Source organism: Schistocerca americana, chromosome 2 (assembly GCF_021461395.2).
Source record: "Schistocerca americana isolate TAMUIC-IGC-003095 chromosome 2, iqSchAmer2.1, whole genome shotgun sequence".
NCBI classification, from domain to species: Eukaryota; Metazoa; Arthropoda; class Insecta; order Orthoptera; family Acrididae; genus Schistocerca; species Schistocerca americana.
Genome location: NC_060120.1, coordinates 32,818,587 through 32,843,527, shown reverse-complemented (window position 1 = coordinate 32,843,527; position 24,941 = coordinate 32,818,587). Strand labels below are relative to the sequence as shown.

General features: G+C 43.2%; 1 protein-coding gene across 1 annotated transcript in view; it reads right to left on the bottom strand.

The window, feature by feature from the left end:
- Positions 1-24,941, bottom strand: part of LOC124589700 (G protein-activated inward rectifier potassium channel 3-like) — a 106,019-nt gene that overhangs the window by 76,057 nt on the left and 5,021 nt on the right. Inside the window, exon 2 of the mRNA XM_047131581.1 lies at positions 5,050-5,517. Within this exon, the coding sequence (XP_046987537.1) occupies positions 5,050-5,378 (329 nt within the window). The 5' untranslated portion in view covers positions 5,379-5,517. The remainder of the gene's footprint in view (positions 1-5,049; positions 5,518-24,941) is intronic.

Here is a 24,941-nt window from a genome sequence, read left to right as displayed (position 1 = left end):
TACAAAACTAATAAATACGGAAATTTATTTTTTCGAAGTGCTAATTAAGAATTTATGACTACCCTACTACAAGCCGATAGGGAGCATGCTTACGGTGGAGCAGAAGTACCGTTACCAAAGGACACAAATTCTGAGGATCTACCGCATCCCAGCCTCCCCCCCGTTCAACACAAGTATATACTTTGTTCATCATAAGAATAAACCCATTGTAAACAAACACAAACGCAATGATTGGTCAGCAGCAACACACACTGCTGTTGGAAATAGATCCCACTTAATTGTTAGATATTCTTGTTACTATGTTAAGATAAATCAAACTTTAATATATTCTAATGTATTAAGTGCCATCAAAGTTTCTCTAAATCATACTTTAGCTATGTAATTTTTATTTCAAAAATCGTGGGCAGTCGCAGTCTGTGTTCTGTTGTGCTCTGATTGTCGCACTGGTAGTACGTAGTGTGAAAATGGCTGACACTGCTTCCAGCTCCGTAGTGAAAAACACAGCTGGAATACGGTTGAACAGTGACGAGAAACGGATTGTTCTCAATGCTTTTCACAGGTTTACAGAAAAAAATCACCTTTGAAGTTTACAGAAAAAATCGCCTTTGAAGTTTACAGGAAAAATCGCCTTTGAAGTTTTCCGAGAACTTTGTTTATTAAAGTTCAGACAGTTAAGTAAATGGGATGCACAGCGGAATCGGTAGCGTTGTAGAAGCGCAATTTGACGCCCGCGGATCGCTGGTTCAGATCTCTCTTTGGTCTTCTTTTTTCGTGCAATTTGGAATGCCTACCTGTTTTAAATGTAAAACTCATCAAATATATCCCGATTGTCACGTATCTAATCACGAGTTTTATGACAAATGCACGTGTTCTTGTTTCTAATTGCATATTGCACACAATATTCCAGTTTTCATTGCAAATATAAATGTTGTTGTGGTCAATCCAGACACTGCTACGATTTTTACCCTCCACGCTGCCCTCCAATACTAAATTGGTGATCCCTTGATGCCTCAAAATATGTCCTACCAACCGATCCCTTCTTCCAGTCAAGTTGTGCCACAAACTCCTCTTCTCCCCAATTCTATTCAATACCTCCTCATTAGTTATGTGATCTACCCACCTAATCTTCAGCATTCTTCTGTGACACCACATCTCGAAAGCTTCTATTCTTTTCTTATCCAAACTATTTATCGTCCACGTTTCACTTCCATACATGGTTAAATTCCTTACAAATACTTTCAGAAACGACTCCCTGACACTTAAATCTGTACTTGTATTAACAAATTTGTCTTCTTCAGAAACGTTTTCCTTGCCTTGCTAATCGTTTTTAGAAGATTGTTATTAAAGGTTTTAAAAAAATAACATAAAAATAACAACAGAAACCTTTAATAACAAAAAATCTTTCATAACAATCTTAAGAAAACTTAATAAATTAAATTTTTAAGGCAAAAATCAAAAATAAAATACTCTTTATTTGGATTATGTCCATTGTTTTGTACCAGAGATGTGGTCTTACACGAGCCAGATTGATAAGCGTCGAACAAACATGGAAAACAATTTTCACGGCATCGAGTAAACTATACAAATGCTGCATCTTTACAGTTCCGCCATACCAGTACAATATGAACCAAACAGAACTGAACTGGAGATAAGGGATTTGTCCCGAGAAGTAACAAGACGTTTAAGCTGCCAGACGTACTGGAACGAATGCACGAAGCTTTGTCAACGTCACTGCCGAATGCTCGCGGAATGCAGAATGTTACGTCATAATAGAAGAAGAGAACATGTGGTGCTTGGCTGGCTTCGTGGATTCTGTTGTTCGATTCGTTATCAACGTAGCAAATGACAGTTCCAGTCCTGAAATGTATTTCTCGGCTTAGGATATGGCAGGAGTTCAAAGATTACCAGACGAATGACTGTAAGTAGACCTACAGTTACTTCATTATTAACAATATGATGCAGGCCCTGCGTGACGCTTTTAAGTAACACATAGCTCAGGCGGAAAATTTACCCTGTGCTCACATTAGGAATTTTCATCAATCTTGTTTACAGTAAAAGTGCTATGTTAGCGAAGAACGTTCACTATTGCTGCAATTTTGCCGGATATTATTTCATTCTGTTTAAAAATTAAATTACGTACGAAGCTATATTATTTCTCGGCTCGTCCCTTTTTTTCGTCTTAACTGCAACTTACTATAACTGAAATGGCGTGGGAGTCGGGACAGGTTCCAACAGACTGGACGAAAGCAGTAATCACACCAATCGTTAAACATGGAAACAGAAAAGATTGTAACAACTACACAGGTATCTCTTTAATCAGCGTTGTGGGTAAAATCTTCTCAGGTATTGTTGAAAGGAAAGTGCGAGTATTAGTTGAGGATCAACTGGATGAAAATCAGTGTGGGTTTAGGCCTCTTAGAGGACCAGATCTTTAGCTTACGGCAAATGTTGGAGAAGTGTTATGAGTGGAACAGGGAATTGTATCTATGCTTAATAGATCTAGAAAACGCATATGACCGGGTTCCTAGGAGGAAGTTATTGTCTGTTCTACGAGATTATGGAATAGGAGGCAAACTTTTGCAAGCAAATTAAAGGTCTTTACATAGATAGTCAGGCAGCAGTTAGAGTTGATGGTAAATTGAGTTCATGGTTCAGAGTAGTTTCAGGGGTAAGACAAGGCTGCAACCTGTCTCCACTGTTGCTCATATTATTTATGGATCATATGTTGAAAACAATAGACTGGCTGGATGAGATTAAGATATGTGAACACAAAATAAGCAGTCTCGCATATGCGGATGACTTAGTTGTGATGGCAGATTCGACTGAAAGTTTGCAAAGTAATATTTCAGAGGTAGATCAGAAATGTAAGGACTATGGTATGAAGATTAGCATCTCCAAAACGAAAGTAATGTCAGTGGGAAAGAGATATAAACGGATTGAGTGCCAAATAGGAGGAACAAAGTTAGAACAGGTGGACGGTTTCAAGTACTTAGGATGCGTATTCTCACAGGATGGCAACATAGTGAAAGAACTGGAAGCGAGGTGTAGCAAAGCTAATGCAGTGAGCGCTCAGCTACGATCTACTCTCTTCTGCAAGAAGGAAGTCAGTACCAAGACTAAGTTATCTGTGCACCGTTCAATCTTTCGACCAACTTTGTTGTATGGGAGCGAAAGCTGGGGTGGATTCAGGTTACCTTATCAATAAGGTTGAGGTTACGGATATGAAAGTAGCTAAGATGATTGCAGGTACTAGTAGATGGGAACAATGCCAGGAGGGTGTCCACAATGAGGAAATCAAAGAAAAACTGGGAATGAACTCTATAGATGTAACAATCAGGGCGAACAGGCTTAGATGGTGGGGTCATGTTACATGCATGGGAGAAGCGAGGTTACCCAAGAGACTCATGGGTTCAGCAGTATAGGGTAGGAGGGATCGGGGCAGATCAAGGAGAAGGTACCTGGGTTCGGTTAAGAATGATTCTGAAGTAATAGGCCTAACATCAGAAGAGGCACCAATGTTAGCACTGAGTAGGGGATCATGGAGGAATTTTATAAGGGGGACTATGCTCCAGACTGAACGCTGAGAGCCATAATCAGTCTTAAATGGTGATGATGATGAACTGCAACTGCTCGGCTCATCGCAGGTTAGCTGGAGCAGCTGGCTGGGTGTCCAAGATAAAGCTGGTAAAGCTGTTGTCCCGTATTACCGTTCAGTCGATGTGCTCGTAACGCAGAGCATAAACTATATCGCTATTATCGTACTTGACTGTACTTGAGACAGCATGCCTTCGGCCCTGCCTGTAACGATATCCAGTGAGATGACGCGGAAGAATACATGTTGTTCTTGTTGTTGTTGTTGTTGTGGTCTTCAGTCCTGAGACTGGTTAGATGCAGCTCTCCATGCTACTCTCTCCTGCGCAAGCTTCTTCATCTCCCAGTACCTACTGCAACCTACATCCTTCTGAATCTGTTTAGCGTATTCATCTCTCGGTCTCCCTCTACGATTTTTACCCTCCACGCTGCTCTCCAGTACTAAATTGGTGATCCCTTGATGCCTCAGAATATGTCCTAGCAACCGGTCCCTTCTTCTAGTGAAGTTGTGCCACAAATTTCTCTTCTCTCCAATTCTATTCAATACTTCCTCATTAGTTATGTGATCTGCCCATCTAATCTTCAGCATTCTTCTGTAGCACCACATTTCGAAAGCTTCTATTCTCTTCTTGTCTAAACTATTTATCGTCCATACTTCACTTCCATACATGGCTACACTCCATACAAATACTTTCAGAAGCGACTTCCTGACATTTAAATCTATACTCGATGTTAACAAATTTTTCTTCTTCAGAAAGGCTTTCCTTGCCATTGCCAGTCTACATTTTATATCCTCTCTAGTTCACCGTCGTCAGTTATTTTGCTCCCCAAATAGCAAAACTCCTTTACTACTTTAAGCGTCTCATTTCCTAATCTAATTCCCGCAGCATCACCCGATTTAATTCGACTACATTCCATTATTCTCGTTTTGCTTTTGTTGATGTTCATCTTATACCCTCCTTTCAAGACACTGTCCATTCCGTTCAACTGCTCTTCCAAGTCCTTTGCTGTCTCTGACAGAATTACAATGTCATCGGCGAACCTCAAAGTTTTTATTTCTTCTCCATGGATTTTAATTCCTACTCCGAATTTTTCTTTCGTTTCCTTCATTGTTTGCTCAATATACAGATTGAATAACATCGGGGAGAGGCTACAATCCTGTCTCACTCCCCTCCCAACCACTGCTTCCCTTTCATGTACCTCGACCCTTATAACTGCCATCTGGTTTCTGTACGAATTGTAAATAGCCTTTCGCTCCCTGTATTTTACCCCTGCAACCTTTAGAATTTGAAAGAGAGTATTCTAGTCAAATACATTATGTTTGCGTAAGATTTTTTCTTACGATGAACATATAGACGCAGCTGCAATCTGGGGAATGGTGTGAGGAGATGAGACGGGCTGTTACTTGCTCCCTCCCTCTACACAGGTACAGGGATACAGGCAGGGACCGGGCAGTACCTTCTGGAGGCGCCAGAGCGCGCGCTGCTGAGGTGCGAGGCAGGCGTGGCGCGGTTCCAGACCGCGGGGTTGAGCAGCGTGCGCGAGTCGTCGCCGTAGCTGGCTATCGAGTCGATGGGCGACCGCAGCGGCGAGTACCCGTCGTCGACGGCCGCCTCCGTGTTGTTGTTCTCGTCGTCGTCCGTCGTCGTCGTCGCGGTCGTCGTCGTGCTCGTCACCAAGTTGGACAGCGGCGGCCGCGGGCGCGCCGCCCCTTCCGCCTCTCCGTCCGTGGGCGGCATCGGAATGACCACGACTTCCGCTTTGTCGAAGAACTCCGCCGCGCTCATCGCCGGATAGCGCTCGCCTCTGCCGTACCGGAACTGCTATCACCACTACTCGCCAGACGGCTACGGTTCTCTTTTCATTTTAGTCGGGCGACTCCCGCTTCCGCCGCCGATCTCCGCAACTCGCCGCCCCTCTCGATAGCTGCGGAGAGCCACACGGTGAATGAGTATATGGTTGCGAAATACGCACAAGGGATCTCTCTATCTCGTGTCGGGTCGTGAGCGGCGTCTGCCTGACGTGAGCACAAACTGTTACGGACTCTTTGTAAGTAAAGATACTACGTTTCTCGCTACAGGACTTGGGAGAGACGCCTAACTTTCGTGACCATACGACCGGCGCTGGGACGGTTTATCTGACTCACACGCTTCTGTGGTGGGACGGGCACGTGGCGAGGACAGTAAGGAGTGACACAGTGCGAGGGGGGAGTTGAGAGGGAGGGACATTGCATGCCTCACGGTCTTAAGCCATAAAAAAAAGCAGATAAGGCATAAAACAACGGTTACCTCGAGAGTAAATCCTCAAGTGGCAAGCAAAACTTCTAATTTACGAACATATCTGCTTCAGGTAATAAAATCCACGCGTTTCAGAAATGATATATTCAAAGGTTCCTAAGCTTACAAGTCTGTTTTTTTCATCTGATGATGTGAATTATTTTTTGAAATGCATTATGACTTCATAACGAGGGCTAGAACTATCGGACAATCAGTTTAACACGTCATGGATACAAGTTGCTGACAAGAATAATATACATAGGAATGGAAAAGAAAATTGAGCATCTCTTAGATGACGATGAGATTGGTTTTAGGAAGGGTAAAGGCACCAGAGAGGCAGTTCTGACATTTTGGTTGGTAATGGAAGCAAGACTGAAGAAAAATCAAGACACGTTCATAGGATTTGTCGACCTGGAAAAAGCGTCCGACAGTGTAAAATAGTGCAAGATGTCCGAAATTATGAGAAAAATAGGGGGTAAGCCATAGGGGAAGACGGGTTCGAAGAGGGAACAATAAGATTGGAAGACCAAGAACGAAGTGCTCGGATTAAAAATGGTGTAAAAATGGGATGTCGTCCTTCGCCACTACTGTTCAGTCTACACATCGAGGAAGCAAGTGGGTTTAGGTCCAAGATGAAGGGGTATCAATGATAAAATTCGCTGATGACATTGCTATCATCAGTGAAATTCAAGAAGACTTATAGTATCTGTTGAATGCAATGAAGTCTACTGAATATAGACTGAGAGTAAACCGAAGAAAGACGAAAGTAACGAGAAGCAGCTGAAATGAGAACAGCGTGAGTCCTAATAGCAGCATTAATGATCACGAAGTAGATGAAGTTAACGCGTTCTGCTACCTAGGCATCAAAATAATCAACGATGAACGGAGCAAGGAGGACGTAAAAAGTAGAACAGAACTGGCCAAGAGAAATCTACTGGTATCAAACATGGGTCTTCATACGAGGAAGAAATTTCTGAGAATGTACATTAGGAGAACAGCATTGTCTACGGTAGTGATACGTGTACATTGGTTAAACCGGAACACAAGAGAATTGATGCATTGAGATGTGTTGCTACAGAAGAATATTGAAAATTAGGTAGACTGAAAGGTAAGGAATGACAGGTACTCCGCAGAATCGGCGAGGAAAGGAATATATGGGAAACACTGATAAGAAGAAGGGACAGGTTGTTAGGAGATGTGTTAAGACATCAGAGAATAACTTCCATGGTACTAGATCAAGCTGAAGAAGACAAAAACTGAACAGAAAGGCGGAGTTTCGATACATCCAGCGAACGATTAAGGACGATGATGTTTGGTTTGCCGCGCGGGATTAGCCGAGCGGTCTAGGGCGCTGCAGTCATAGACCGTGCGGCTGGTCCCGGCGAAGGTTCGAGTCCTCCCTCGGGCCTGGGTGTGTCTGTTTGTCCGTAGGATAATTTAGGGTAAGTAGTGTGTAAGCTTAGGGACTGATGACCTTAGCAGTTATGTCCCATAAGATTTCACACACATTTTTTTGACACATTTACCCTCTTCCATCGGTTTACGAGACCGTCTAATACAGTAAAGAGGTTCAAACAGTTGTGGGTTGCTGTAGTTTTGCAGAGATGAAGAAGCTTGCACAGGAAAGACCAGCCCCCTTTCTATGCCTATCTTCTTCTCCCCTTCTCTCTTCATCTCCTTCTTCCGCCTCTCTCTGTCCATCCCTTGTTTTCCGCTTTCTGTGGCAATTTCCTCCCAACCCTTTGTCAATCTATTGTTGCACACCCTCTCTCACTTTGAGTCTTGCTTATTGTTTTTGCAAGTTCAGATTCTGTAGTACAAGCCGAAAAGCAAGTTCGGACGGAGTTTAGTTTTACATTATAAAAAGAAGCACATGTTCGCATGCAATGTTGTGTCAAAATTTCAAACTTCCGGAGATTTAAGATTTAGAACAAACGGACATGAGGTTTTCTCTGACAACGTGTCCCCTTTAAACATTATTTATATACCATATGGCGTTCCAGTAGGCATGTAAAAGTACGCACGTACTCGAAAGCAAGATTGTGTCAAAATTTCAAGGCAATTGGAGAAGAACTTTAGGAGATTTACGATTTTGAACACACAAAATATTTATATTTTTATTGACATAGGTCTAAATGGTGCAACTGTGTTCTAAAATCAACGTTGAGCATGTGCCCAAAGATATGACTGACCCTGATCTGATTGTCATACCGCTATGAGCGTGTCAGCCTGATCAGTTTCAGTACCTTGCAGCCAGCTACCAAACAAAGCTGAATTGCACGCAGTCACGGTCACTTATTTCGGGTACCATCTTAGGAAATGTTTCACGATACTTTCACCTCTTGCCGAAGATGATGAAGGGATGTTACTGTTAATGCGCTGTCGAATCGTGTGTCACACGAACTCAATGAAGTACAGGGATTGTTGAATGTGTTAGCCACGGAAAATGACAAACATACCAGTCTGTCAGAGACAGCAAAGGACTTGGAAGAACAGTTGAACGGAACGGATAGTATCTTGAAAGGAGGATATAAGATGAACATCAACAAAAGCAAAACGAGGATAGTGGAATGTAGTCGAATTAAGTCGGGAGATGCTGAGGGTAGTAGATTAGGAAATGAGACACTTAAAGTAGTAAAGGAGTTTTGCTATTTGGGGAGCAAAATAACTGATGATGGTCGAAGTAGAGAGGATATAAAATGTAGACTGGCAATGGCAAGGAAAGCGTTTCTGAAGAAGAGAAATTTGTTAACATCGAGTATAGATTTAAGTGTCAGGAAGTCATTTCTGAAAGTCTTTGTATGGAGTGTAGCCATGTATGGAAGTGAAACATGGACGATAAATAGTTTGGACAAGAAGAGAATAGAAGCTTTCGAAATGTGGTGCTACAGAAGAATGCTGAAGATTAGATGGGTAGATCACATAACTAATGAGGAGGTATTGAATAGGATCGGGGAGAAGAGAAGTTTGTGGCACAACTTGACTAGAAGAAGGGATCGGTTGGTAGGCCATGTTATGAGGCATCAAGGGATCACCAATTTAGTATTGGAGGGAAGCGTGGAGGGTAAATATCATAGAGGGAGACCAAGAGATGAATACACTAAACAGATTAAGAAGGATGTAGGTTGCAGTAGGTACTGGGAGATGAAGGAGCTTGCACAGGATAGATTAGCATGGAGAGCTGCATCAAACCAGTCTCAGGACTGAAGACCACAACAACAACAACCAGAAAGCGTGTCGGGTACGCTCGCGCGAGGGCGCGCGCGCTTGTGTGTGTTTTCGACAGATGTTCTCGACATATCCTGCCAAGGCAGAATCTGCTCTCATCGCGACACTAATCAGAACATTGCGAAACTCATCTGACCGGCTGGGTATCGTCCAAGCATTGGAGGCGGGCTGAATCATCCAAGCTCGTAACGCCTTCCATCGAACGATTTCCGATATCCGACACTCTGGATACGACATTTGTGGTGGTCATCTAAAGCAATGGCGAATTTATATGCAGATACCGCCCGGGACGCTGGCGATGAATGCGTACAGCGTTCTGAATCGCCGACATTGATACACAGCTGAGATCCCACGTACAACGTGTTGGGTGATTGAACCATCCAGCCTCCCGAGGGGCTATTAGGCGATCTTGCTTGTAGTTATGTGAATCGTTTCAAGCTGATTACTTGGTTTTTATTCCGTCCACAGCACGGTGGCGTGCGTGATTATCTTTATCCTGCTCTACATCAGTTGCCTATGCAAATGAAGCTTTCCTGTAGAACCTCTTTAAATGGGTATTTTTAATTTTCTACTAGTGGTTGATTTGGAAGGTTACGCAGAGGGCTCGGTTGATAAACCAGAATAGGCTCATCGGTTAGATCAACGGACAGGCCACTGATAGTGTACCTCAGTTTTAAAATTCCCGCGACAACAGAGAGGCAGATGCATCTTGGTCGTTTCAGCAGTACAATCGCTCCAATTGCACTTCTGAGTCAGAAACGACATGTAGTTGACCGAACCATTTATGTTCTGGCTGGTTTCTTTCTTAACCGCGTTTAAGGCAGATTACACAACCAGGGCGGTGAAAATGACGCAGTGTAGCCATGTGGGCGAGGCCTACGGTAACTGTGATACAGATGTCTCCTGCCAGATACGGAACACTTAGCACTTACTGCTTGTTAGCAGAATGATAAGAACGCCGCTGTCGCACGAGGAAGACGTGCCTGTGGACAAGGTCGTGGAACACGAGTTGTGTAATCAGAAAGCAAGGTAATCGGCGAAGCTCACTCTACTAGGAGAAGCTCCGCTAGTGAATGCTTGGTATTTTGGACAAAATGGCGCTCAGTTAGGCATACACTTCCAGAGAGTCTTTCTTTCTTTGTTTCCCTAGCATTCACTGCATCTGGTACGGTGTCCACCTTTCCAGGATTTGGCTAATTTCTACGTTATTGTTCCTTGTTATTATGACCAAGGTAATCTAACGGAGGGAAGACGGTGTATTATCGTATTCTGTTTGTGTACCGTATTCTCTGGGGCGGAATGTGGGGACCAGCCCTGAATTTGCCTCAACGAATGTGGGAAACAGCCTAAAATGCGCCACGCGGATGCGATTTAGGTCTGCCTCATCTTCCTGTCTCACATGACAGCGCACTATACGTTATGCTATTCGAGCACGTCATAATATGCAATACAATATGTTTATTAATTAGATCTATTACCGTAATGATGGAAGATGTGAAGATAGTATCCATACATACAGTATTACAAAAGTGGATGTACATGTATATGTATGTATGTATGTTCCACATTTCCTCCTAAACTAATTGAGTGATTTCAACCAACTTGGTACACATATCAGTTACTGTCTGGAAATCATCGCTGTGGACGTAAGAACCACCTATCTGTCAGAAGGGTGAGGGTGAAAAACCAGCGTAGACCTCGACGAGCGATTAGCCATACTTGAGTCATCCAGTATTTGAGACGCAGAGCGCTTAGTATTTTGGAACATACTTTAGACATAATTTCAATTCTTACGAGAACCTTTTCTCGCGGACATTCCCCACATGACGATGAAAGTAATCGCTAACTACATTTTTGCTGTTGTTGTGGTCTTCAGTCCTGAGACTGGTTTGATGCATGGATGCATTTTTGCTGTTCGTGCAGTAAAACTGCGACATGAAGCTTGACGTTTTAATTTATTACTTCCTTACTACAAACTGTATTCACATTTTGTAGACAGTATTTACATATACCACTGAATGTACCAGCAAAATTATATCGTTGTACAACACATAATTCAGGACGTATGGCGTCATAAAAACTAAGATGAGTGAAAAACTGCCGCAACATGCGAGACGTTTAAATTTATTACTTCATTGCTACTAACTTACTTCGCAACAGTTTTCGCACACAGTATCCACATATGCCGCTGAAAAACTATATCATTCTACTACACGGAGTTAAAAAAGTATGACGTCACATACTGAGATGTACGAAAAAGTGCGGCAGCATCTATAGCGTTTTAATTTACTGCTTCTTTACTACTAACTCTGCTGGCAATATATTTCACATTTCCCCAGGCGGTATCAACATATGCTGCTGGATGTATCTAAAAAAATATATCATTGTACAACACATAGTTCAGCAGATATGACGTCATAAGCATTAAGCTGCCTGAAAAAGAAACTGCAGGACGAAATTCGATAGGGCCACAGGTGAAATATATGTACAAATACGTATGAACTACTTTGATATATGTGAAATATATTTGTCATGTGCGTACGTGGGCAACACCATGGACGAGAAGCTCATGCTAAACTCCTGGAACGATTTCAACCACATTTGGTACCCATATTAGTTACGATCTTGGAAGAAATACTATGGGAGTAAGAACCAACAGCGCCCTATTGGTGTGACCATTGTTACGGCGTATAGTCAAGCGCCGGCACGCCAGTCGGGAACAACAGAGAAGAGAAGGCTGTGAGAAGAGACCAGCCAGCCGCACGCTGACCGGACCTCCCTCCAGGACCACAACGTGACAGCAGCGGCCCCTATGTGGAGAGGACATAAGCGCCGCGACTGACTTTTTTACGTCACGCTTACAGACTGCACTCAGAGTGGCTGAGCCTTGGATGGAGAAATGGCGTGTTAGAGTAAACGTCGACAAGTGCTAAGCCGTTCTGTTCACTAGAAGACCGAAGCAACTGCTGCAAACGTCGTCGAACTGTTCGTGCAGATGGTTGTTATCTTGCAAACGTCCCCATCGTTTGACTCAGGGATCGATACGTGGCTGCACGATCCGTTACAGCCATGCGGATAAGATGCCTGTCATCTCGACTGCTAGTGATACGAGGCCGTTGGGATCCAGCACGGCGTTCCGTATTACCCTCCTGAACCTACCGATTCCATATTCTGCTGACAGTCATTGGATCTCGACCAACGCGAGCAGCAATGTCGAGATGCGATAAACCGCAATCACGATAGGCTACAATCCGACCTTTATCAAAGTCGTAAACGTGATGGTACGCATTTCTCGTCCTTACACGAGGCATCACAACAACGTTTCACCAGGCAACGCCGTTCAACTGCTGTTTGTGTATGAGAAATCATTTGGAAACTTTCCTCATGTCAGAACGTTGTAAGTGTGGCCACCGGCGCCAACTTTGTGTGAATGCTCTGAAAAGCTAATCATTTGCATATTACAGCATCTTCTTCCTATCGGTTAAATTTCGCATCTGTAGCACGTCATCTTCGTGGTGTAGCAATTTTAATGGCCAGTAGTATAAACTGCTAATCGCACTGTGATCATGATGGATATTAAATATTCTGTTTGTAACGTGGAGTGCTCACAGTGTCTTCCTTGACTCAATGTGTTTGTTTATAGGGTAAATTTTTTGAAAAAAGTGTTATAACATTTGGAATGTAATTGAACATTTATCCGACAATGCCAACAAATGTTATCCGTTATTGTTAATGTCTCCAGAACAGTGCTTCTAGCTACAGGTGCATAGCTTCAAATATAAGGTTGTTATTACGACACTGGACTAATCGTTTAGGCGTTTCGTGATGTTCCTAATATAAGCTACTGCCGGGATGACTCTTTAAATGACGCTATGACACGTTTTCTTCCTCACTTGACCAGTGCGATCTCGTGACATTTCCAATGACCATGACAGTGACAGCTGCTTGAAGTCCAACCTTGCTTCCTCCTCGTCAGAGGTGATTCACCACAGGGATTTAAGCTGTAGGAGGAGAAAATGTAGTGATGAAAGACCCTCTGGCTGCCGGCTACAGAGCTGCAAGAGGAGCGGTGTAGCTCTGCGGATGTTAACCAGTGCTAAACAATAAGACACTGAAGGGCAGTTATCTGATCAGCAAGGCGACATGCTATCCAGCATCACGCTTGAAGCTGTGGAGCAACTCACATTTTCGTAAATAACTAGCTGACGTCATCTTATCCCACGCGGGTTCCGACAACATGTTCATCTTCTTAATTTTTGTGGCACTGTCTTCATAATTTTTACTGACGTCTCAACGTAAGCGCGATTGATTATCATTTGTATTCCAAATGCTCCTACAAAGCTAGAGTTGTCCGTTCATGATGGATGTCGCGCTCGCTGCCATGTAACTTTCCGCCTGTCATCGCGAGGGTTGTAGATGATCGCGCGGGAGGGGCGGGTAGCGGTGAGTTATTTCTCATCTATCAGCTATTAAACGATTGTAGAAAAGGCCTGAAAATGTAAAAACGATACTGGCACCTGGCGTATCCTTCTAGTATGACATTTTAGCCTAAGTTTGGATGAGGAAGGCTCTGTCACGAAGAAGCTGCGCGTTGCATTTCCTGTAGCAACTATGGTACACTGAAATATTAAAATGGAGTGAAGACTTGCTGTAGGAGGGCCGAATATGATAGTTCTGTCAACTATTCCGTGAAGCTAAACATTGGATCGATTGCAGCGCAAACTGCTAGGGTCATTTAGATCGCTAATAGTGCTGCAGTCAATGACGGAAAAGCGTTAAGCCAGGCAGGTGGACTAGTGCTCACTGAAAATGATACTGATATATGGCATTGAATTCAAAACCGAACAACTTTTTGGGGTTCTCTGATGCAAGACTGCGCACTAGTCGGAAAGGTATCATAGCTATGTGACATCAGATCATTGCCCCCTGAGTACAAACATTCCGATCCTGCTTAGTGGTATGAGTCACAATGCTTCTCTCAAGTCAATGCCTTTCGATCTCAGAGTTCGGCAGAGTCAAAATTTAATAAGCGCTAAGAAACGTGCCGGCTCAGAGTAGTGTGGTCTGTTGACTTTTTGACGTGTGAACATGTGCGAATTCTACATTGTCAACAGCATTAATCTGACCTAGACTTTGTCTAGCCACTCAGCTTGGTAAGGTTGTAGGGAAATTTAGAGGGAGTACTTTTCTTAGGACGAAGAGACTGTAACGTCCTAGTCTTGAAACTTAGGCTTCTGATTTGGACTTCTGTCAGTCCCTGTGTCCTTATATGGAATCCAGGAAAGACGAGGCACAGGAATATCCTAAGAATAACTGTGAGCACTGTGTTATTCAGGAATATTAGATGTAACAAAGTCCAACAAGGAACGGCTTCCAGGTTTACTAGATACCCAGTTCACTATTGCGTTTACTGAAATCTAACTTTCCTCGTGTTCATTCTACCGTAAGGGGGTCAGTTGTTTTTGTAATTTGGCAAATTTAGTGTCCGGATGCCTTTCGTGTAGTCACAGTTGGCAGTTAACCTGATGAAGGGAACTCTGTGGGCGCCGTATGTCTGTGAACGGCAAGAACTTTGTTGTGTATGTTACCGTACTTTTAACTGTTTGTGTATACGATTTTCTGAGGCGGAGATTAGGGAGTACCCGAACATTTTCCTAGACGAGCGTGGAATACCGTCTAAAGCCCACACTCACCCCTCTTGGATTCGTTCCAGGCTTGCCTCAACTCCCTGTCTCACAAGCTAGCGCTCTGCCGAGCCACATCCACCGAAATAAGTAGATGAAAACGTTTCTTCAAAGCGGCGCCACAACCAACATTATGGGAGCGCTCCTGACGTCTTTCAGTAACAGATCACCGAAGAGTGTTAGGGGCTTTGATGGTGGTCGGTGAAAGTAACCAAGTAACCGTGTCACTGATTAGAGAATAAATCACCAATCAGGAATGATATTACAAAGCGCCTCGAAACAGTACGCTGCAACTACTATAGCATCGTAACTGACTGTCAAAATTTGTCATGTTTAAGAGAACCATGTTACTTTCGAGTGTCCGTACCATGGCGACAAATATTTATTGTTGATGTACAATGAAACAGTTTGCCATTTGTTACCACCTTCTGCTTCTTACCTTGTTTGCTTTAAACAGCTTGTTAGGGTGCAAACGCGAATGTGATAATGACATGGGTAAACCCCAAACACGTCAGCACCTCTTCACTGACCTGAAGGTCCGTGACGTGACAGGTTCTGTGGTCGAAGATCGTGCCCCGAGCTAAATATTATACAAATACATTGGCAAATGGTTACCGACAACTACTTGCCCTTTTCTATTTTCCTTACCGTCTCAGTCAGTCATTAAGAGCAACGCTTTAATAAAGGCTTCTCTGCATTGCCATTAAAGGCAAGACATACGTAAGAAATTTCTGGTGCTTTTATCCTCCATGATGTACAACGCTGTTTACAATGTTGTTTGGAACACTCTCTGAAAAACGGAAGGTCGCAGGGCTCTCAAACTTGAGCCTGCCGTTTTAAGTGTATAAGAACGTAAAGACAAGCAGTGGTTGAGAAGGGAGTGAGACAGAGTTGTAGCCTATCCACGATGTTATTCAATCTGCGCATTAAGCAAGTAGTAAAGGGAAAACGAAGAAATCTGGAAAGGGAATTAAAATCTAGGGAGAAGATATAAAAACTAAGGTTTGCCGATGACACTGTAATACATCAAAGATGGCAAAGGACTTTGAAGATCAGTTGAAGGGAACGAATACTGTATTGAAAGGATGTTATAAGATAAACATCAACAAGAGCAACACAACGGTAATTGAAAAGTAGTCGAAATAATCCACGAATAACTAGTCACTAGAAATAGTAGACTAATTATTTCGGGCAGCAAAATAATTGAAGGTAGAAGGAAAGGCGATACAAAATGTGGGCTGGCAGCAGTAAGAGCCGCGTTTATGAAAAAGACAGATGTTAACTGCTAATATAAACTAAGTGTTGCGAAGTCTTTTTTTTTAAATCTTTTTCTGGAGTGTAACGTTATACGGAAGTGAAAGATGTGTGATAAACAGTAGGGACAAGACCAGAAGTAGAACTGAATTTTCACTCCGCAGTGGAGCTTGCATTAATTTGAAACTCCCCTGTAGCTTAAAACTGCGCCTCGGATCGGGACTCGAACTTGGTACCCCTGTGTTTCACGGGCTAGTGCTCTACCGAGTAAGTTATCCAACCACACTCCGCTGCAGAATGAAAATTCGTTCTGGAAACAGTCGCCAAGGCTGTGGCTAAGTCATTTCTCCGCTATATCTTCAATTGTGGGAGTACTAATCCCATAAGATATGCAGGAGAACTTCTTTGAAGTTTGGAAGCTAGGAGGGAGGTACTGGCGGAAGCAGAGATGTAATGGCGAGTCCTGGGATGTGCCTGGATAGCTCAGCCAGTAAAGTACTTGCCCTCAAAAGGCAAAGTCAACGTGATCAAGTCACAGCTGGCAAACAGTTTTAATCCGGCAGGAAGTTTCAGAACAGAAGCTTTAGAAATAAAGCAAAGTGGGTTCAGATAGATGCAAGACGAACGTAACAAAGAGGTATATGCTTGGGCAGAATAGTACATTAAGTGGACAGATGCATCGAACCAGTCTCCGGATTGACGACGCCGCCGCCGCCGACGACGACAATCCTTCTACGAAATCATTTAGCTGAGTCGCAGTAAAATTTGCAATCTTTTGCCCGTTACACTTAAGGATGCTGAAGAAGGGGTGACCGTACATCAAATTTTATGTGGAAATATCCTCGTCCAGGCAGCCAGTGTAAGTTAAACGATGTTTCTCTAAATGTTTCAGGCAAAATCTGGGACGGTTCTTTTGCGAAAAGACCGTGGTGATCAATTTCTGGGGACCTCGAAACGACGGAGAGGCTGCGTCCTCGCCGTAGCCCTCAGTGGCTCACAACCCAACAACAGGCTACAGCAGTCTACTCACCCCACCGCCGCCCTACACCGAACCCAGGGTTATTGTGCGGTTCGGCCCCCAGTGGACACCCCCCCCCCCCCCCCCCCCCGGGAACGTCTCACACCAGAGGAAAGAGGAATATAACCCCAAATGTTTGCGTGGCAGGGTAATTACGGTGTACGCGTATATGGAGACAGTGTTTGCGTAGCAATCGCTGACATAGTGGAAGTAAGGCGGAATAAGGGGAACCAGCCCGCATTCGCCGAGGCACTTGGAAAACCGCCTAAAAAACCATCCACAGGCTGGCCGGCACTCAGGATCTCGACACTAATCCACTGGACGGATTCGTGCCGGGGACCGGAACTCCTTCCCGCTCGGGGAGCAGCGTGTTAGACCGCACGGCTAGCCGGGCGGTCTGGCCATGGTAAGTGAAACATTAGAAGCAACAAGCGAAGAGAGTTTTCGTCACGCAAAGAGATTTCAAACTTTCAAATTTATTAGAAGGAAATTACTGAAACTACGTCTGGAAAACAGGATTGAATGAAAAAGAAATTTGGGCCGTTGAAAACCGGACAGGCAGAAAACGGAAAAATTGTTGGACCATGGGTTGTCAAATATTTAAGTGGACAGATGACATACGCGGGATAAGGTACCAGAGGAAAGCCTAGGTAAGGTGTATGGAAAATCTTAAGCAGAAGTGCTGCAGGTGAATAGGTAGGGTGCCAGCAGACAAAAAAAATGCAGTAAAATGTGTAGCTAAGAGTCAACAATATTATTCACTACATCCACGATAGGTTTCGAGTATTACAGTCTCTCATTCCATGTGGAGAGACATTATTTCATCTCTGACACATTCAGGCCCTATAATATAAAGCGCCTAAATCTATGTAAGTCTGACGATTGAAGTTTTCGTGGACAAAATAAGCACCCCGGACAAAACATCTGTCGCCGCAGTCAGAACATTAGTCACCGCCTATAACCGTGATAACTGTCACAGCTCGGTGAGGAAGAGAGTCCACACCTTTCTACAGGTGTGGGGTATCCAACTGAAACCACTCATTGGTAATTAGATCCCTTAAAGCTACCGAATTCCAGCTGTGCCTGCTGCTAAGTTTCTCCTGTAACTCTAAGTAGTAGCAGACTTTTTCTGTGGTATTAGTTGGGTGATTTAGCGGACCAGCCGAAGTGTGATAAAGTGGCCGAGTGTCCGTCAAGCCAGTAACGCGCAGCCCTGTGAACACGGCTGTTGTGATCCTCGAAGTCGGCAGTTCCACACCATAATCATGAAGATAGGAAGAATGCGGACAAGTGCGAGTAGGTCTCCCACTCTGACGGTTCTTACAAAATTAATTATGTATGTAGATATTAATTATTACTATTATGATTCCGTACAGCTCAGTGGCTTGGTGCAAGCGTTTCTAATGGACGCCACTTCGGTGACTTGCGTGTCCCTAACCTATCCCAATCATCCCGCCAGGGAAAGGGAACCCAGAATTTAACTTGGAATTCGAACCAAGTGTTGTTTCTGGCGACTTTTCACTTCGCTCGTTGTGAAGACCAGGTTAAAATGAAGACTGAGAAATCCGTGGTCCGATCGAGATTCTAACGTGTGACCCCTCTGTTTCCAGGCACGCGCTTTACCGCTAGAACTGACATGTATATAATAGTTCATCGATGGGTTTTGATGAGCGAGATTACGAGTAACAAAATATGTGACATACGAGGTGTGTGAGAAAAGTAATGAGACTGACTTTTTAACCACTAAAGTCTTTATTTTTCTTTAACAACAATATTGTTCCCTTTAAAGTAGTTCCCTTCGCAGCTATAGAATGGTGGAGTCGTTGTTCCCAGTTTTGGTAGCAGCGCTGAAAGGATTCAACTGGAAGGCTTTTAATACATCGGTCACATTCTTTTGAATGCTCTCTAGATTCCCAAAATGACGTCCTTTTAAGACTTCTTCAATTTCGGGAAAAGAAAAAAGTCACAAGGACTGAAGCATGCGTGATCACTGGCAATTCTCTCAATATCAACGGACACGTTTCTTCGATTGCCCTTCTGCTCAGTTGTGAGGTTTGTCGGCACCATTTTGGCAGATCTTCGGTGAAAATTTGACGCACGGTGAATGTGTAAGTTTAACAGGTCCATCGTTATTGTTAAATGTCGGTCTTATCTCACAAGAGCATATACACATTCGACGTTTTCGTCGGTTTTTGAAGTTGAAAGTTCCCCACGCCAAGGTTCATTTCCAACATGTTCTCGGTTATCCAAAAATTATTTTCGCCAGCGAAAACTTTATGCTCTTGGTAAGGAACGTTTCAACTTTTCAAAGGTCACACTCGCGAGTTCCCCAAATTTTACACAAAACTTGATGGCATAACATTACTCTAAATTCCGCTGTTCCATTTTCGTAAGACACAACATAAACACAACTTCACTGATGGCGCTCTCAAAAATCACGTGATGTCTAAAACTCTGACTGAGCAAGTGGAAGGGATGAACACACCGGTGTACACAAGCAGAATAATGCAGCCCTGTTGTCAGTCTCACACACCTCGTATTTGGCTGTATCTTTTAATAGGATTGAGTTAGAAGCTTATTTACACCGTCTAGGAACTGTAGACCTTAGTATTTGAGAAATTTCAACTTAGTGCCTCTACCCATTCCTATGAAAAAGGAGTCTTAACAGACCGACAGACAGACAAAAATGGCAAAAAACTATTTTTTATGTGATATAACTACAAATTAAGAATTTTTGGATTTTTTCCCCTGTACTTGTGCTGTAAAACCGTGATTCTTGCGCAGTCTCATAATTCTAGTTCAAGGAGAAGTACCCTTTGGGTTTTGAAGCGTTTGTGAACATCCAAATATGTAACACGAATAGCCGTATCTTTTGATTGCTTCGATTTAGAAGCTTGTATTTTTCACACAACCAAGGGACTGTGGACCCTAGTATGTGACACAAATTTGAAGTTGATGCTCATATGGTTTCCTGAGATGAAGTGGTCTGAACTGTCGGACAGGCAGACAGACAGATGAACAACAAAGTCGATTTTTACCGACTGAGTTACAGAACCCTAAAAAACACAACACTTAGTCACCGAGAATATTTAAAGAAACATCCTGCTTCGCGTTGTCTTTAACTTGAAGGAATGGGCCCAGGTGCATTGATGCGATAAACACAACAATCTCTCCCCTCCCGCTCCCCATCCCCGCCCCTAACTATCACAGAAACATGCGGTCTCAAATACATGCTCCAAATACCGCGAGTCAAAAGTCTCACTGAGCCCTCCGTAGACGTCGCCTAAAACCCATCACGGTTTTTCGCCTAGGGTTCAAATACTGGAGGTGAAAATTGGTACCACCGCAAAAGTTTGAACTTGCTACATACGTCTGAGTGCCCCTGCACAAATGTGTGTTTAGTGACCTCTGTTAGGTAATCAAAGATGAAAACATTAGAACGCTACAGGAAGAATACGATGGCATCATATTAGACCAAAGACTAAGAAGCGTATATGTATTTGAGGCACACTTCTCCGTTGCAAGCAGGAGGTGAAATAGCTTATCAGTGCATCGACTATAGTGACAAGACTTTTTCATTGAGTTGTCTTCGACGGCGAGCGCTCATCAGGGACAAAGGTATAGTCAGGAGTGTCCCAGTAAAGAGCGATAGGACCGCTCTTGTTCGCTACAAGGTGTAATCGATAGCTGTTTACAACGTACCACAGTGGTGTGGGTAAAGTCGAAAAATTTAAATGTCGTGTGACTAGGGCCTCCCGTCGGGTAGACCTTTCGCTGGGTGCAAGTCTTTCGATTTGACGCCACTTCGGCGACTTGCGCGTCGATAGAGAAGAAGTGATGATGATCAGAACAACACAATACCCAGTCCCTGAGCGGAAAAAATCTCAGACCCAGCTGAGAATCAAACCCGGGGCCTTATGATTAACATTCTGTCGCTCTGACCACTGAGGTAGCGGGGGCGGACGGTAAAGTCGAAACGAACAACTTGACGTGGGACACTTGCGGTCTATCAAGCCGGGAAACCGCCACAAGCTGACCCATAAAACCCGCCTAAGATGCAGCTAAAGTCGTCCTTGAACATTAAAAACCCACTGTTCTAGCACTTACAAAATGCAAAATTGACGTGTGTGTAAATTTGATCTCAAAATATTGTGAGTTGTAACAGAATAAAAGTAACAAATAAATCGTTTTGTTCGTCTAGCATTCTTCACTACGAAATTCTGGTGTTCTTAAGGGTTAAGTTTAGATCGGACTGTAAACGTAATTAGTTTTTGCATAACATTTACAACAGTCTATTCTCTCATTGTCCTCACGGGGAAATTTAAATTAATAGTGTCAGTGAGATAGCCGACTAAGCCGGCGGCCTAAGAGAGAGAGAGAGAGAGCTTGTTGAAAATAACTTGCAGTGCGCATGCCCTGTACCTTAAGAAGCTTTTATAGGCCAATTTGAGGTTGTTTCCCGGCCTGATACACCGAAAGAGTTCCATATCACATTATTCGTCCCGACTTGCCCCACACCACTGTCGTACGTTGTACTGTTTACACACTGTACATGTATGCCGGTTGATTTATTTTCTGCTCTGAGTGATGTCATTGGGAAGGGTAATTTTTTTCGTACTACTCTGTAAACAGAGAGTCGTGACGAAGAGTAATTACACGGTCTGTTATTTCGGCACTCGGTTTCGTGGTAGAGGGCGGACTTGGCGTCCAGATGGCCAGGCGTCTTTCGCTGGCGTTTCTGATCCGCTCCCTACTCACTGAACTCCCCTTGCCGATACAGTATTTGCTTTTGACGGAAAGGGTGAGCAGCAGTCTGCGACTGTTTGCTGATGTCGCTGCAGTCTACGGAGAAGTATCGTCGTTGAGTGACTGCAGGGTACAGAGCGACAGGCAGAATTTCTATTTGGTGCGATTAATTGCAGCTTGCTCTACATGTTGAACAATACAAATAATGCAGATGAATAGGCTAAAGAATCCCGTAATGTTAGGATGAAGTACTAGTGGCTTTGGTGTCTGACACAATCACGTCTATTACATATCTGTGCGTAACGTTGCAAAGCGACATGAAATGGAACGAACACGTAAGGTTGATTGTAGGGAAAACTTCGGCTTCGGTTTATTGCGAGAATTCTAGGAAGATCTTAGCTCATCTGTAAAGGTGACCGCGTATAGAACATTATACTGACTTCGTCATAAGAATGAAAAAAATGGCTCTGAGCACTATGGGACTCAACTGCTGAGGTCATTAGTCCCCTAGAACTTAGAACTAGTTAAACCTAACTAACCTAAGGACATCACAAACATCCATGCCCGAGGCAGGATTCGAATCTGCGACCGTAGCGGTCTTGCGGTTCCAGACTGCAGCGCCTTTAACCGCACGGCCACTTCGGCCGGCTATAAGAATGAAACTGATGCGAACATAACACAATGTATTCTCCCGCTCTTGCTGGAATCTCATTGGATTTCGTTTCACGTGGAGCAGAAACCAAACTGTCTTGACAATACTCAAGTACGGTAATAAGAATACGTTTTGTAATGTGCGTTACACGCACATCGACTCTGCGATAATACGTGACGCTTTTCTAACGCACTAGCTAGCCAGCTAGCGCAACTAACTTGAAGTTTTGTGAGCGGTTTGCAGTTAAGACGTGAAGAGAGGTGAGCAGAGAAACAACATAACTTCGAAGTCATTTAATTTTTAAACGGGATGAAATAATATTTGCTAAAACTCTAGCCATTCGCTTCTTAGGGAAGCAGACGGAAAACATAAGCTCTTCTCGGTAGCTAACATACTATCGTAATTACAAACAAGAGTGATGAAAATTTCTAACTTAAGCACAGCCCATAGGGTAATTTTTCTTCGTGAGCTACGTGTGACGTAAAAGCGTTTTGCAAGGATTTCACAGTTCACTTACATATTAAAGCCGCTACAGTCAGTTGTCTGGTAATCTCTGAACTCGTTCCATATCCTGATCTGAGCAATACATTTCAATACTGAAACTGTTATCTGCTACGTTGATAACGAAGCAACCAACAATAGAATTCACGAAGCCATCCAAGCGACACATTTTCTCTTCTTTTTTTATGATGTGGTGTTCTGCAGCCCGCCAGAGTTAGGCAGTGTGGTGTGACAAAGCTTCATGCATTAGTTCATTACGTCTGACGTCTTTAATATTGTTATTTCTCACGACAAATCCCTTAACTTGGATCCATACAAGTTTTATTGGGTTCTACCTGTAGTGGTACATTAGTAACTGTAAAAACGCAACATCTGGATGGTGTGAAATTTGTTCCTGTTTTCTATGACGCTTGTGTGAGACCTCATCTGTGGTATTAAACAATGAACATAGTCCAATAAAGAGTGTTCCGTTTTTCATATTTGTCCCAAAAATTTATTTTTTTAATGTTTTCTGAATTTAAGCAATCTTTTATAAAATATCGATGGTTAAGAATTGATATTTGCGCGAAGAACTGGAATTTAGCGTGCGATGTGTAATTAGGAACAAGAAGACAAGCAGTTTTCATAAAAAATGGTTAGATATGCGCTAATTAGGATATCTTTGATGAATTTTGTATTTAAATGATGTTGAGTTTTGAACCAAACGAAGAAAAAAATCGAAAAAAAACCACAAAGAGAGTCGAACCAGCGATCCGTAGAATATGCGATTACGTTTCTACAACGCTACCGGTTCAGCCAGGCCTATCGCTCACAAAAATGACTTAACTCTAGGAAATAAAGTTCTTCGGAAAATTTCAAAGTCGATTTTCTCTGTAAACTTGTGAAAAACGTTAAGAGCAATCTGCTTCTCGCCACTTTTTAACTGTGTTCCACGTACGTGCTTCATTACGGAACAGACAGCAGTGTCAGCCATTTCCACAGTACGTATTAACAGCGCAACAGTCAGACCATAACCATCGGTTACAGAGAATCCGAATGTACACGAGTTTTGAAGTAAAAACTACATAGCTAATTAAGGAAAACGTTGATGGCTCTTAATACATTGAATATCTTAAGAGTTTCATTTACAGTAACCTGGTAATAAGGTGTTTAATATATAAGTAGGATCTGCTTCCAAGAGCGTAACAACACCCGTGTAGGTGCGCTACAGCAGCTGGCCAATCGCCAAGTCTGTGTTTGTTTACATGAGGTTTATTCTTATGATGAACGAAGTATTGTAAGAGCAATTCTTGAGTATTGCTAGACTGCTTTGGATCCCCATCAAGTCAGATTAAAAGTAGACGTCAAAGTCATTCAGAGGCGTGCTGCTAGATTTGTTAACGGTAGGTTCGATCAGCACGGAAGTGTTACAGAGATGCTTCTTGAACTCAAGTGGGAATTCTTGGAGTGAGTAGACGTTCTTTTTGTGATGCGATATCGAGAAAGTTTAGAGAACAGGTATTTTCAACCGACAGCAGAACGATCGTGCTGGCACTAACACACAGTATATCTCGGTGAGGACCGCAAAGAACAAGCTAAGAGAAATCAGGGTCGTACTGACGACATTTACAACTGGGATAGGAAAAGGAGTGACTAACAATGGTACAGTTTACCCTCTACCATGCACCGTATGGTGGCTTGCGGAGTATGTATACAGATGTAGTGCAAAAATAAGCATATGTATTCTCAATAAATGTTTCTGTGCTCAGCTTCACAAGATGCTGGTATGACTTACAGAAAGACAGATTTTTTTATCGCGCAATTGCTCCGTATTGTTTCTCTTCTGGTGAAAAGGAGGCAAGCAGCCGAGATCACGAGTGGCGCTGGTCAGTACCTGTGGTCATAAAGCACTGATTATCACAATGTGTCCCCAGCCCAGACCTACCTCTGCCTGCGACATATGTAGAAACACATACCACCGCACGTTAATACCTCTTTTTCAGGTAGATGAT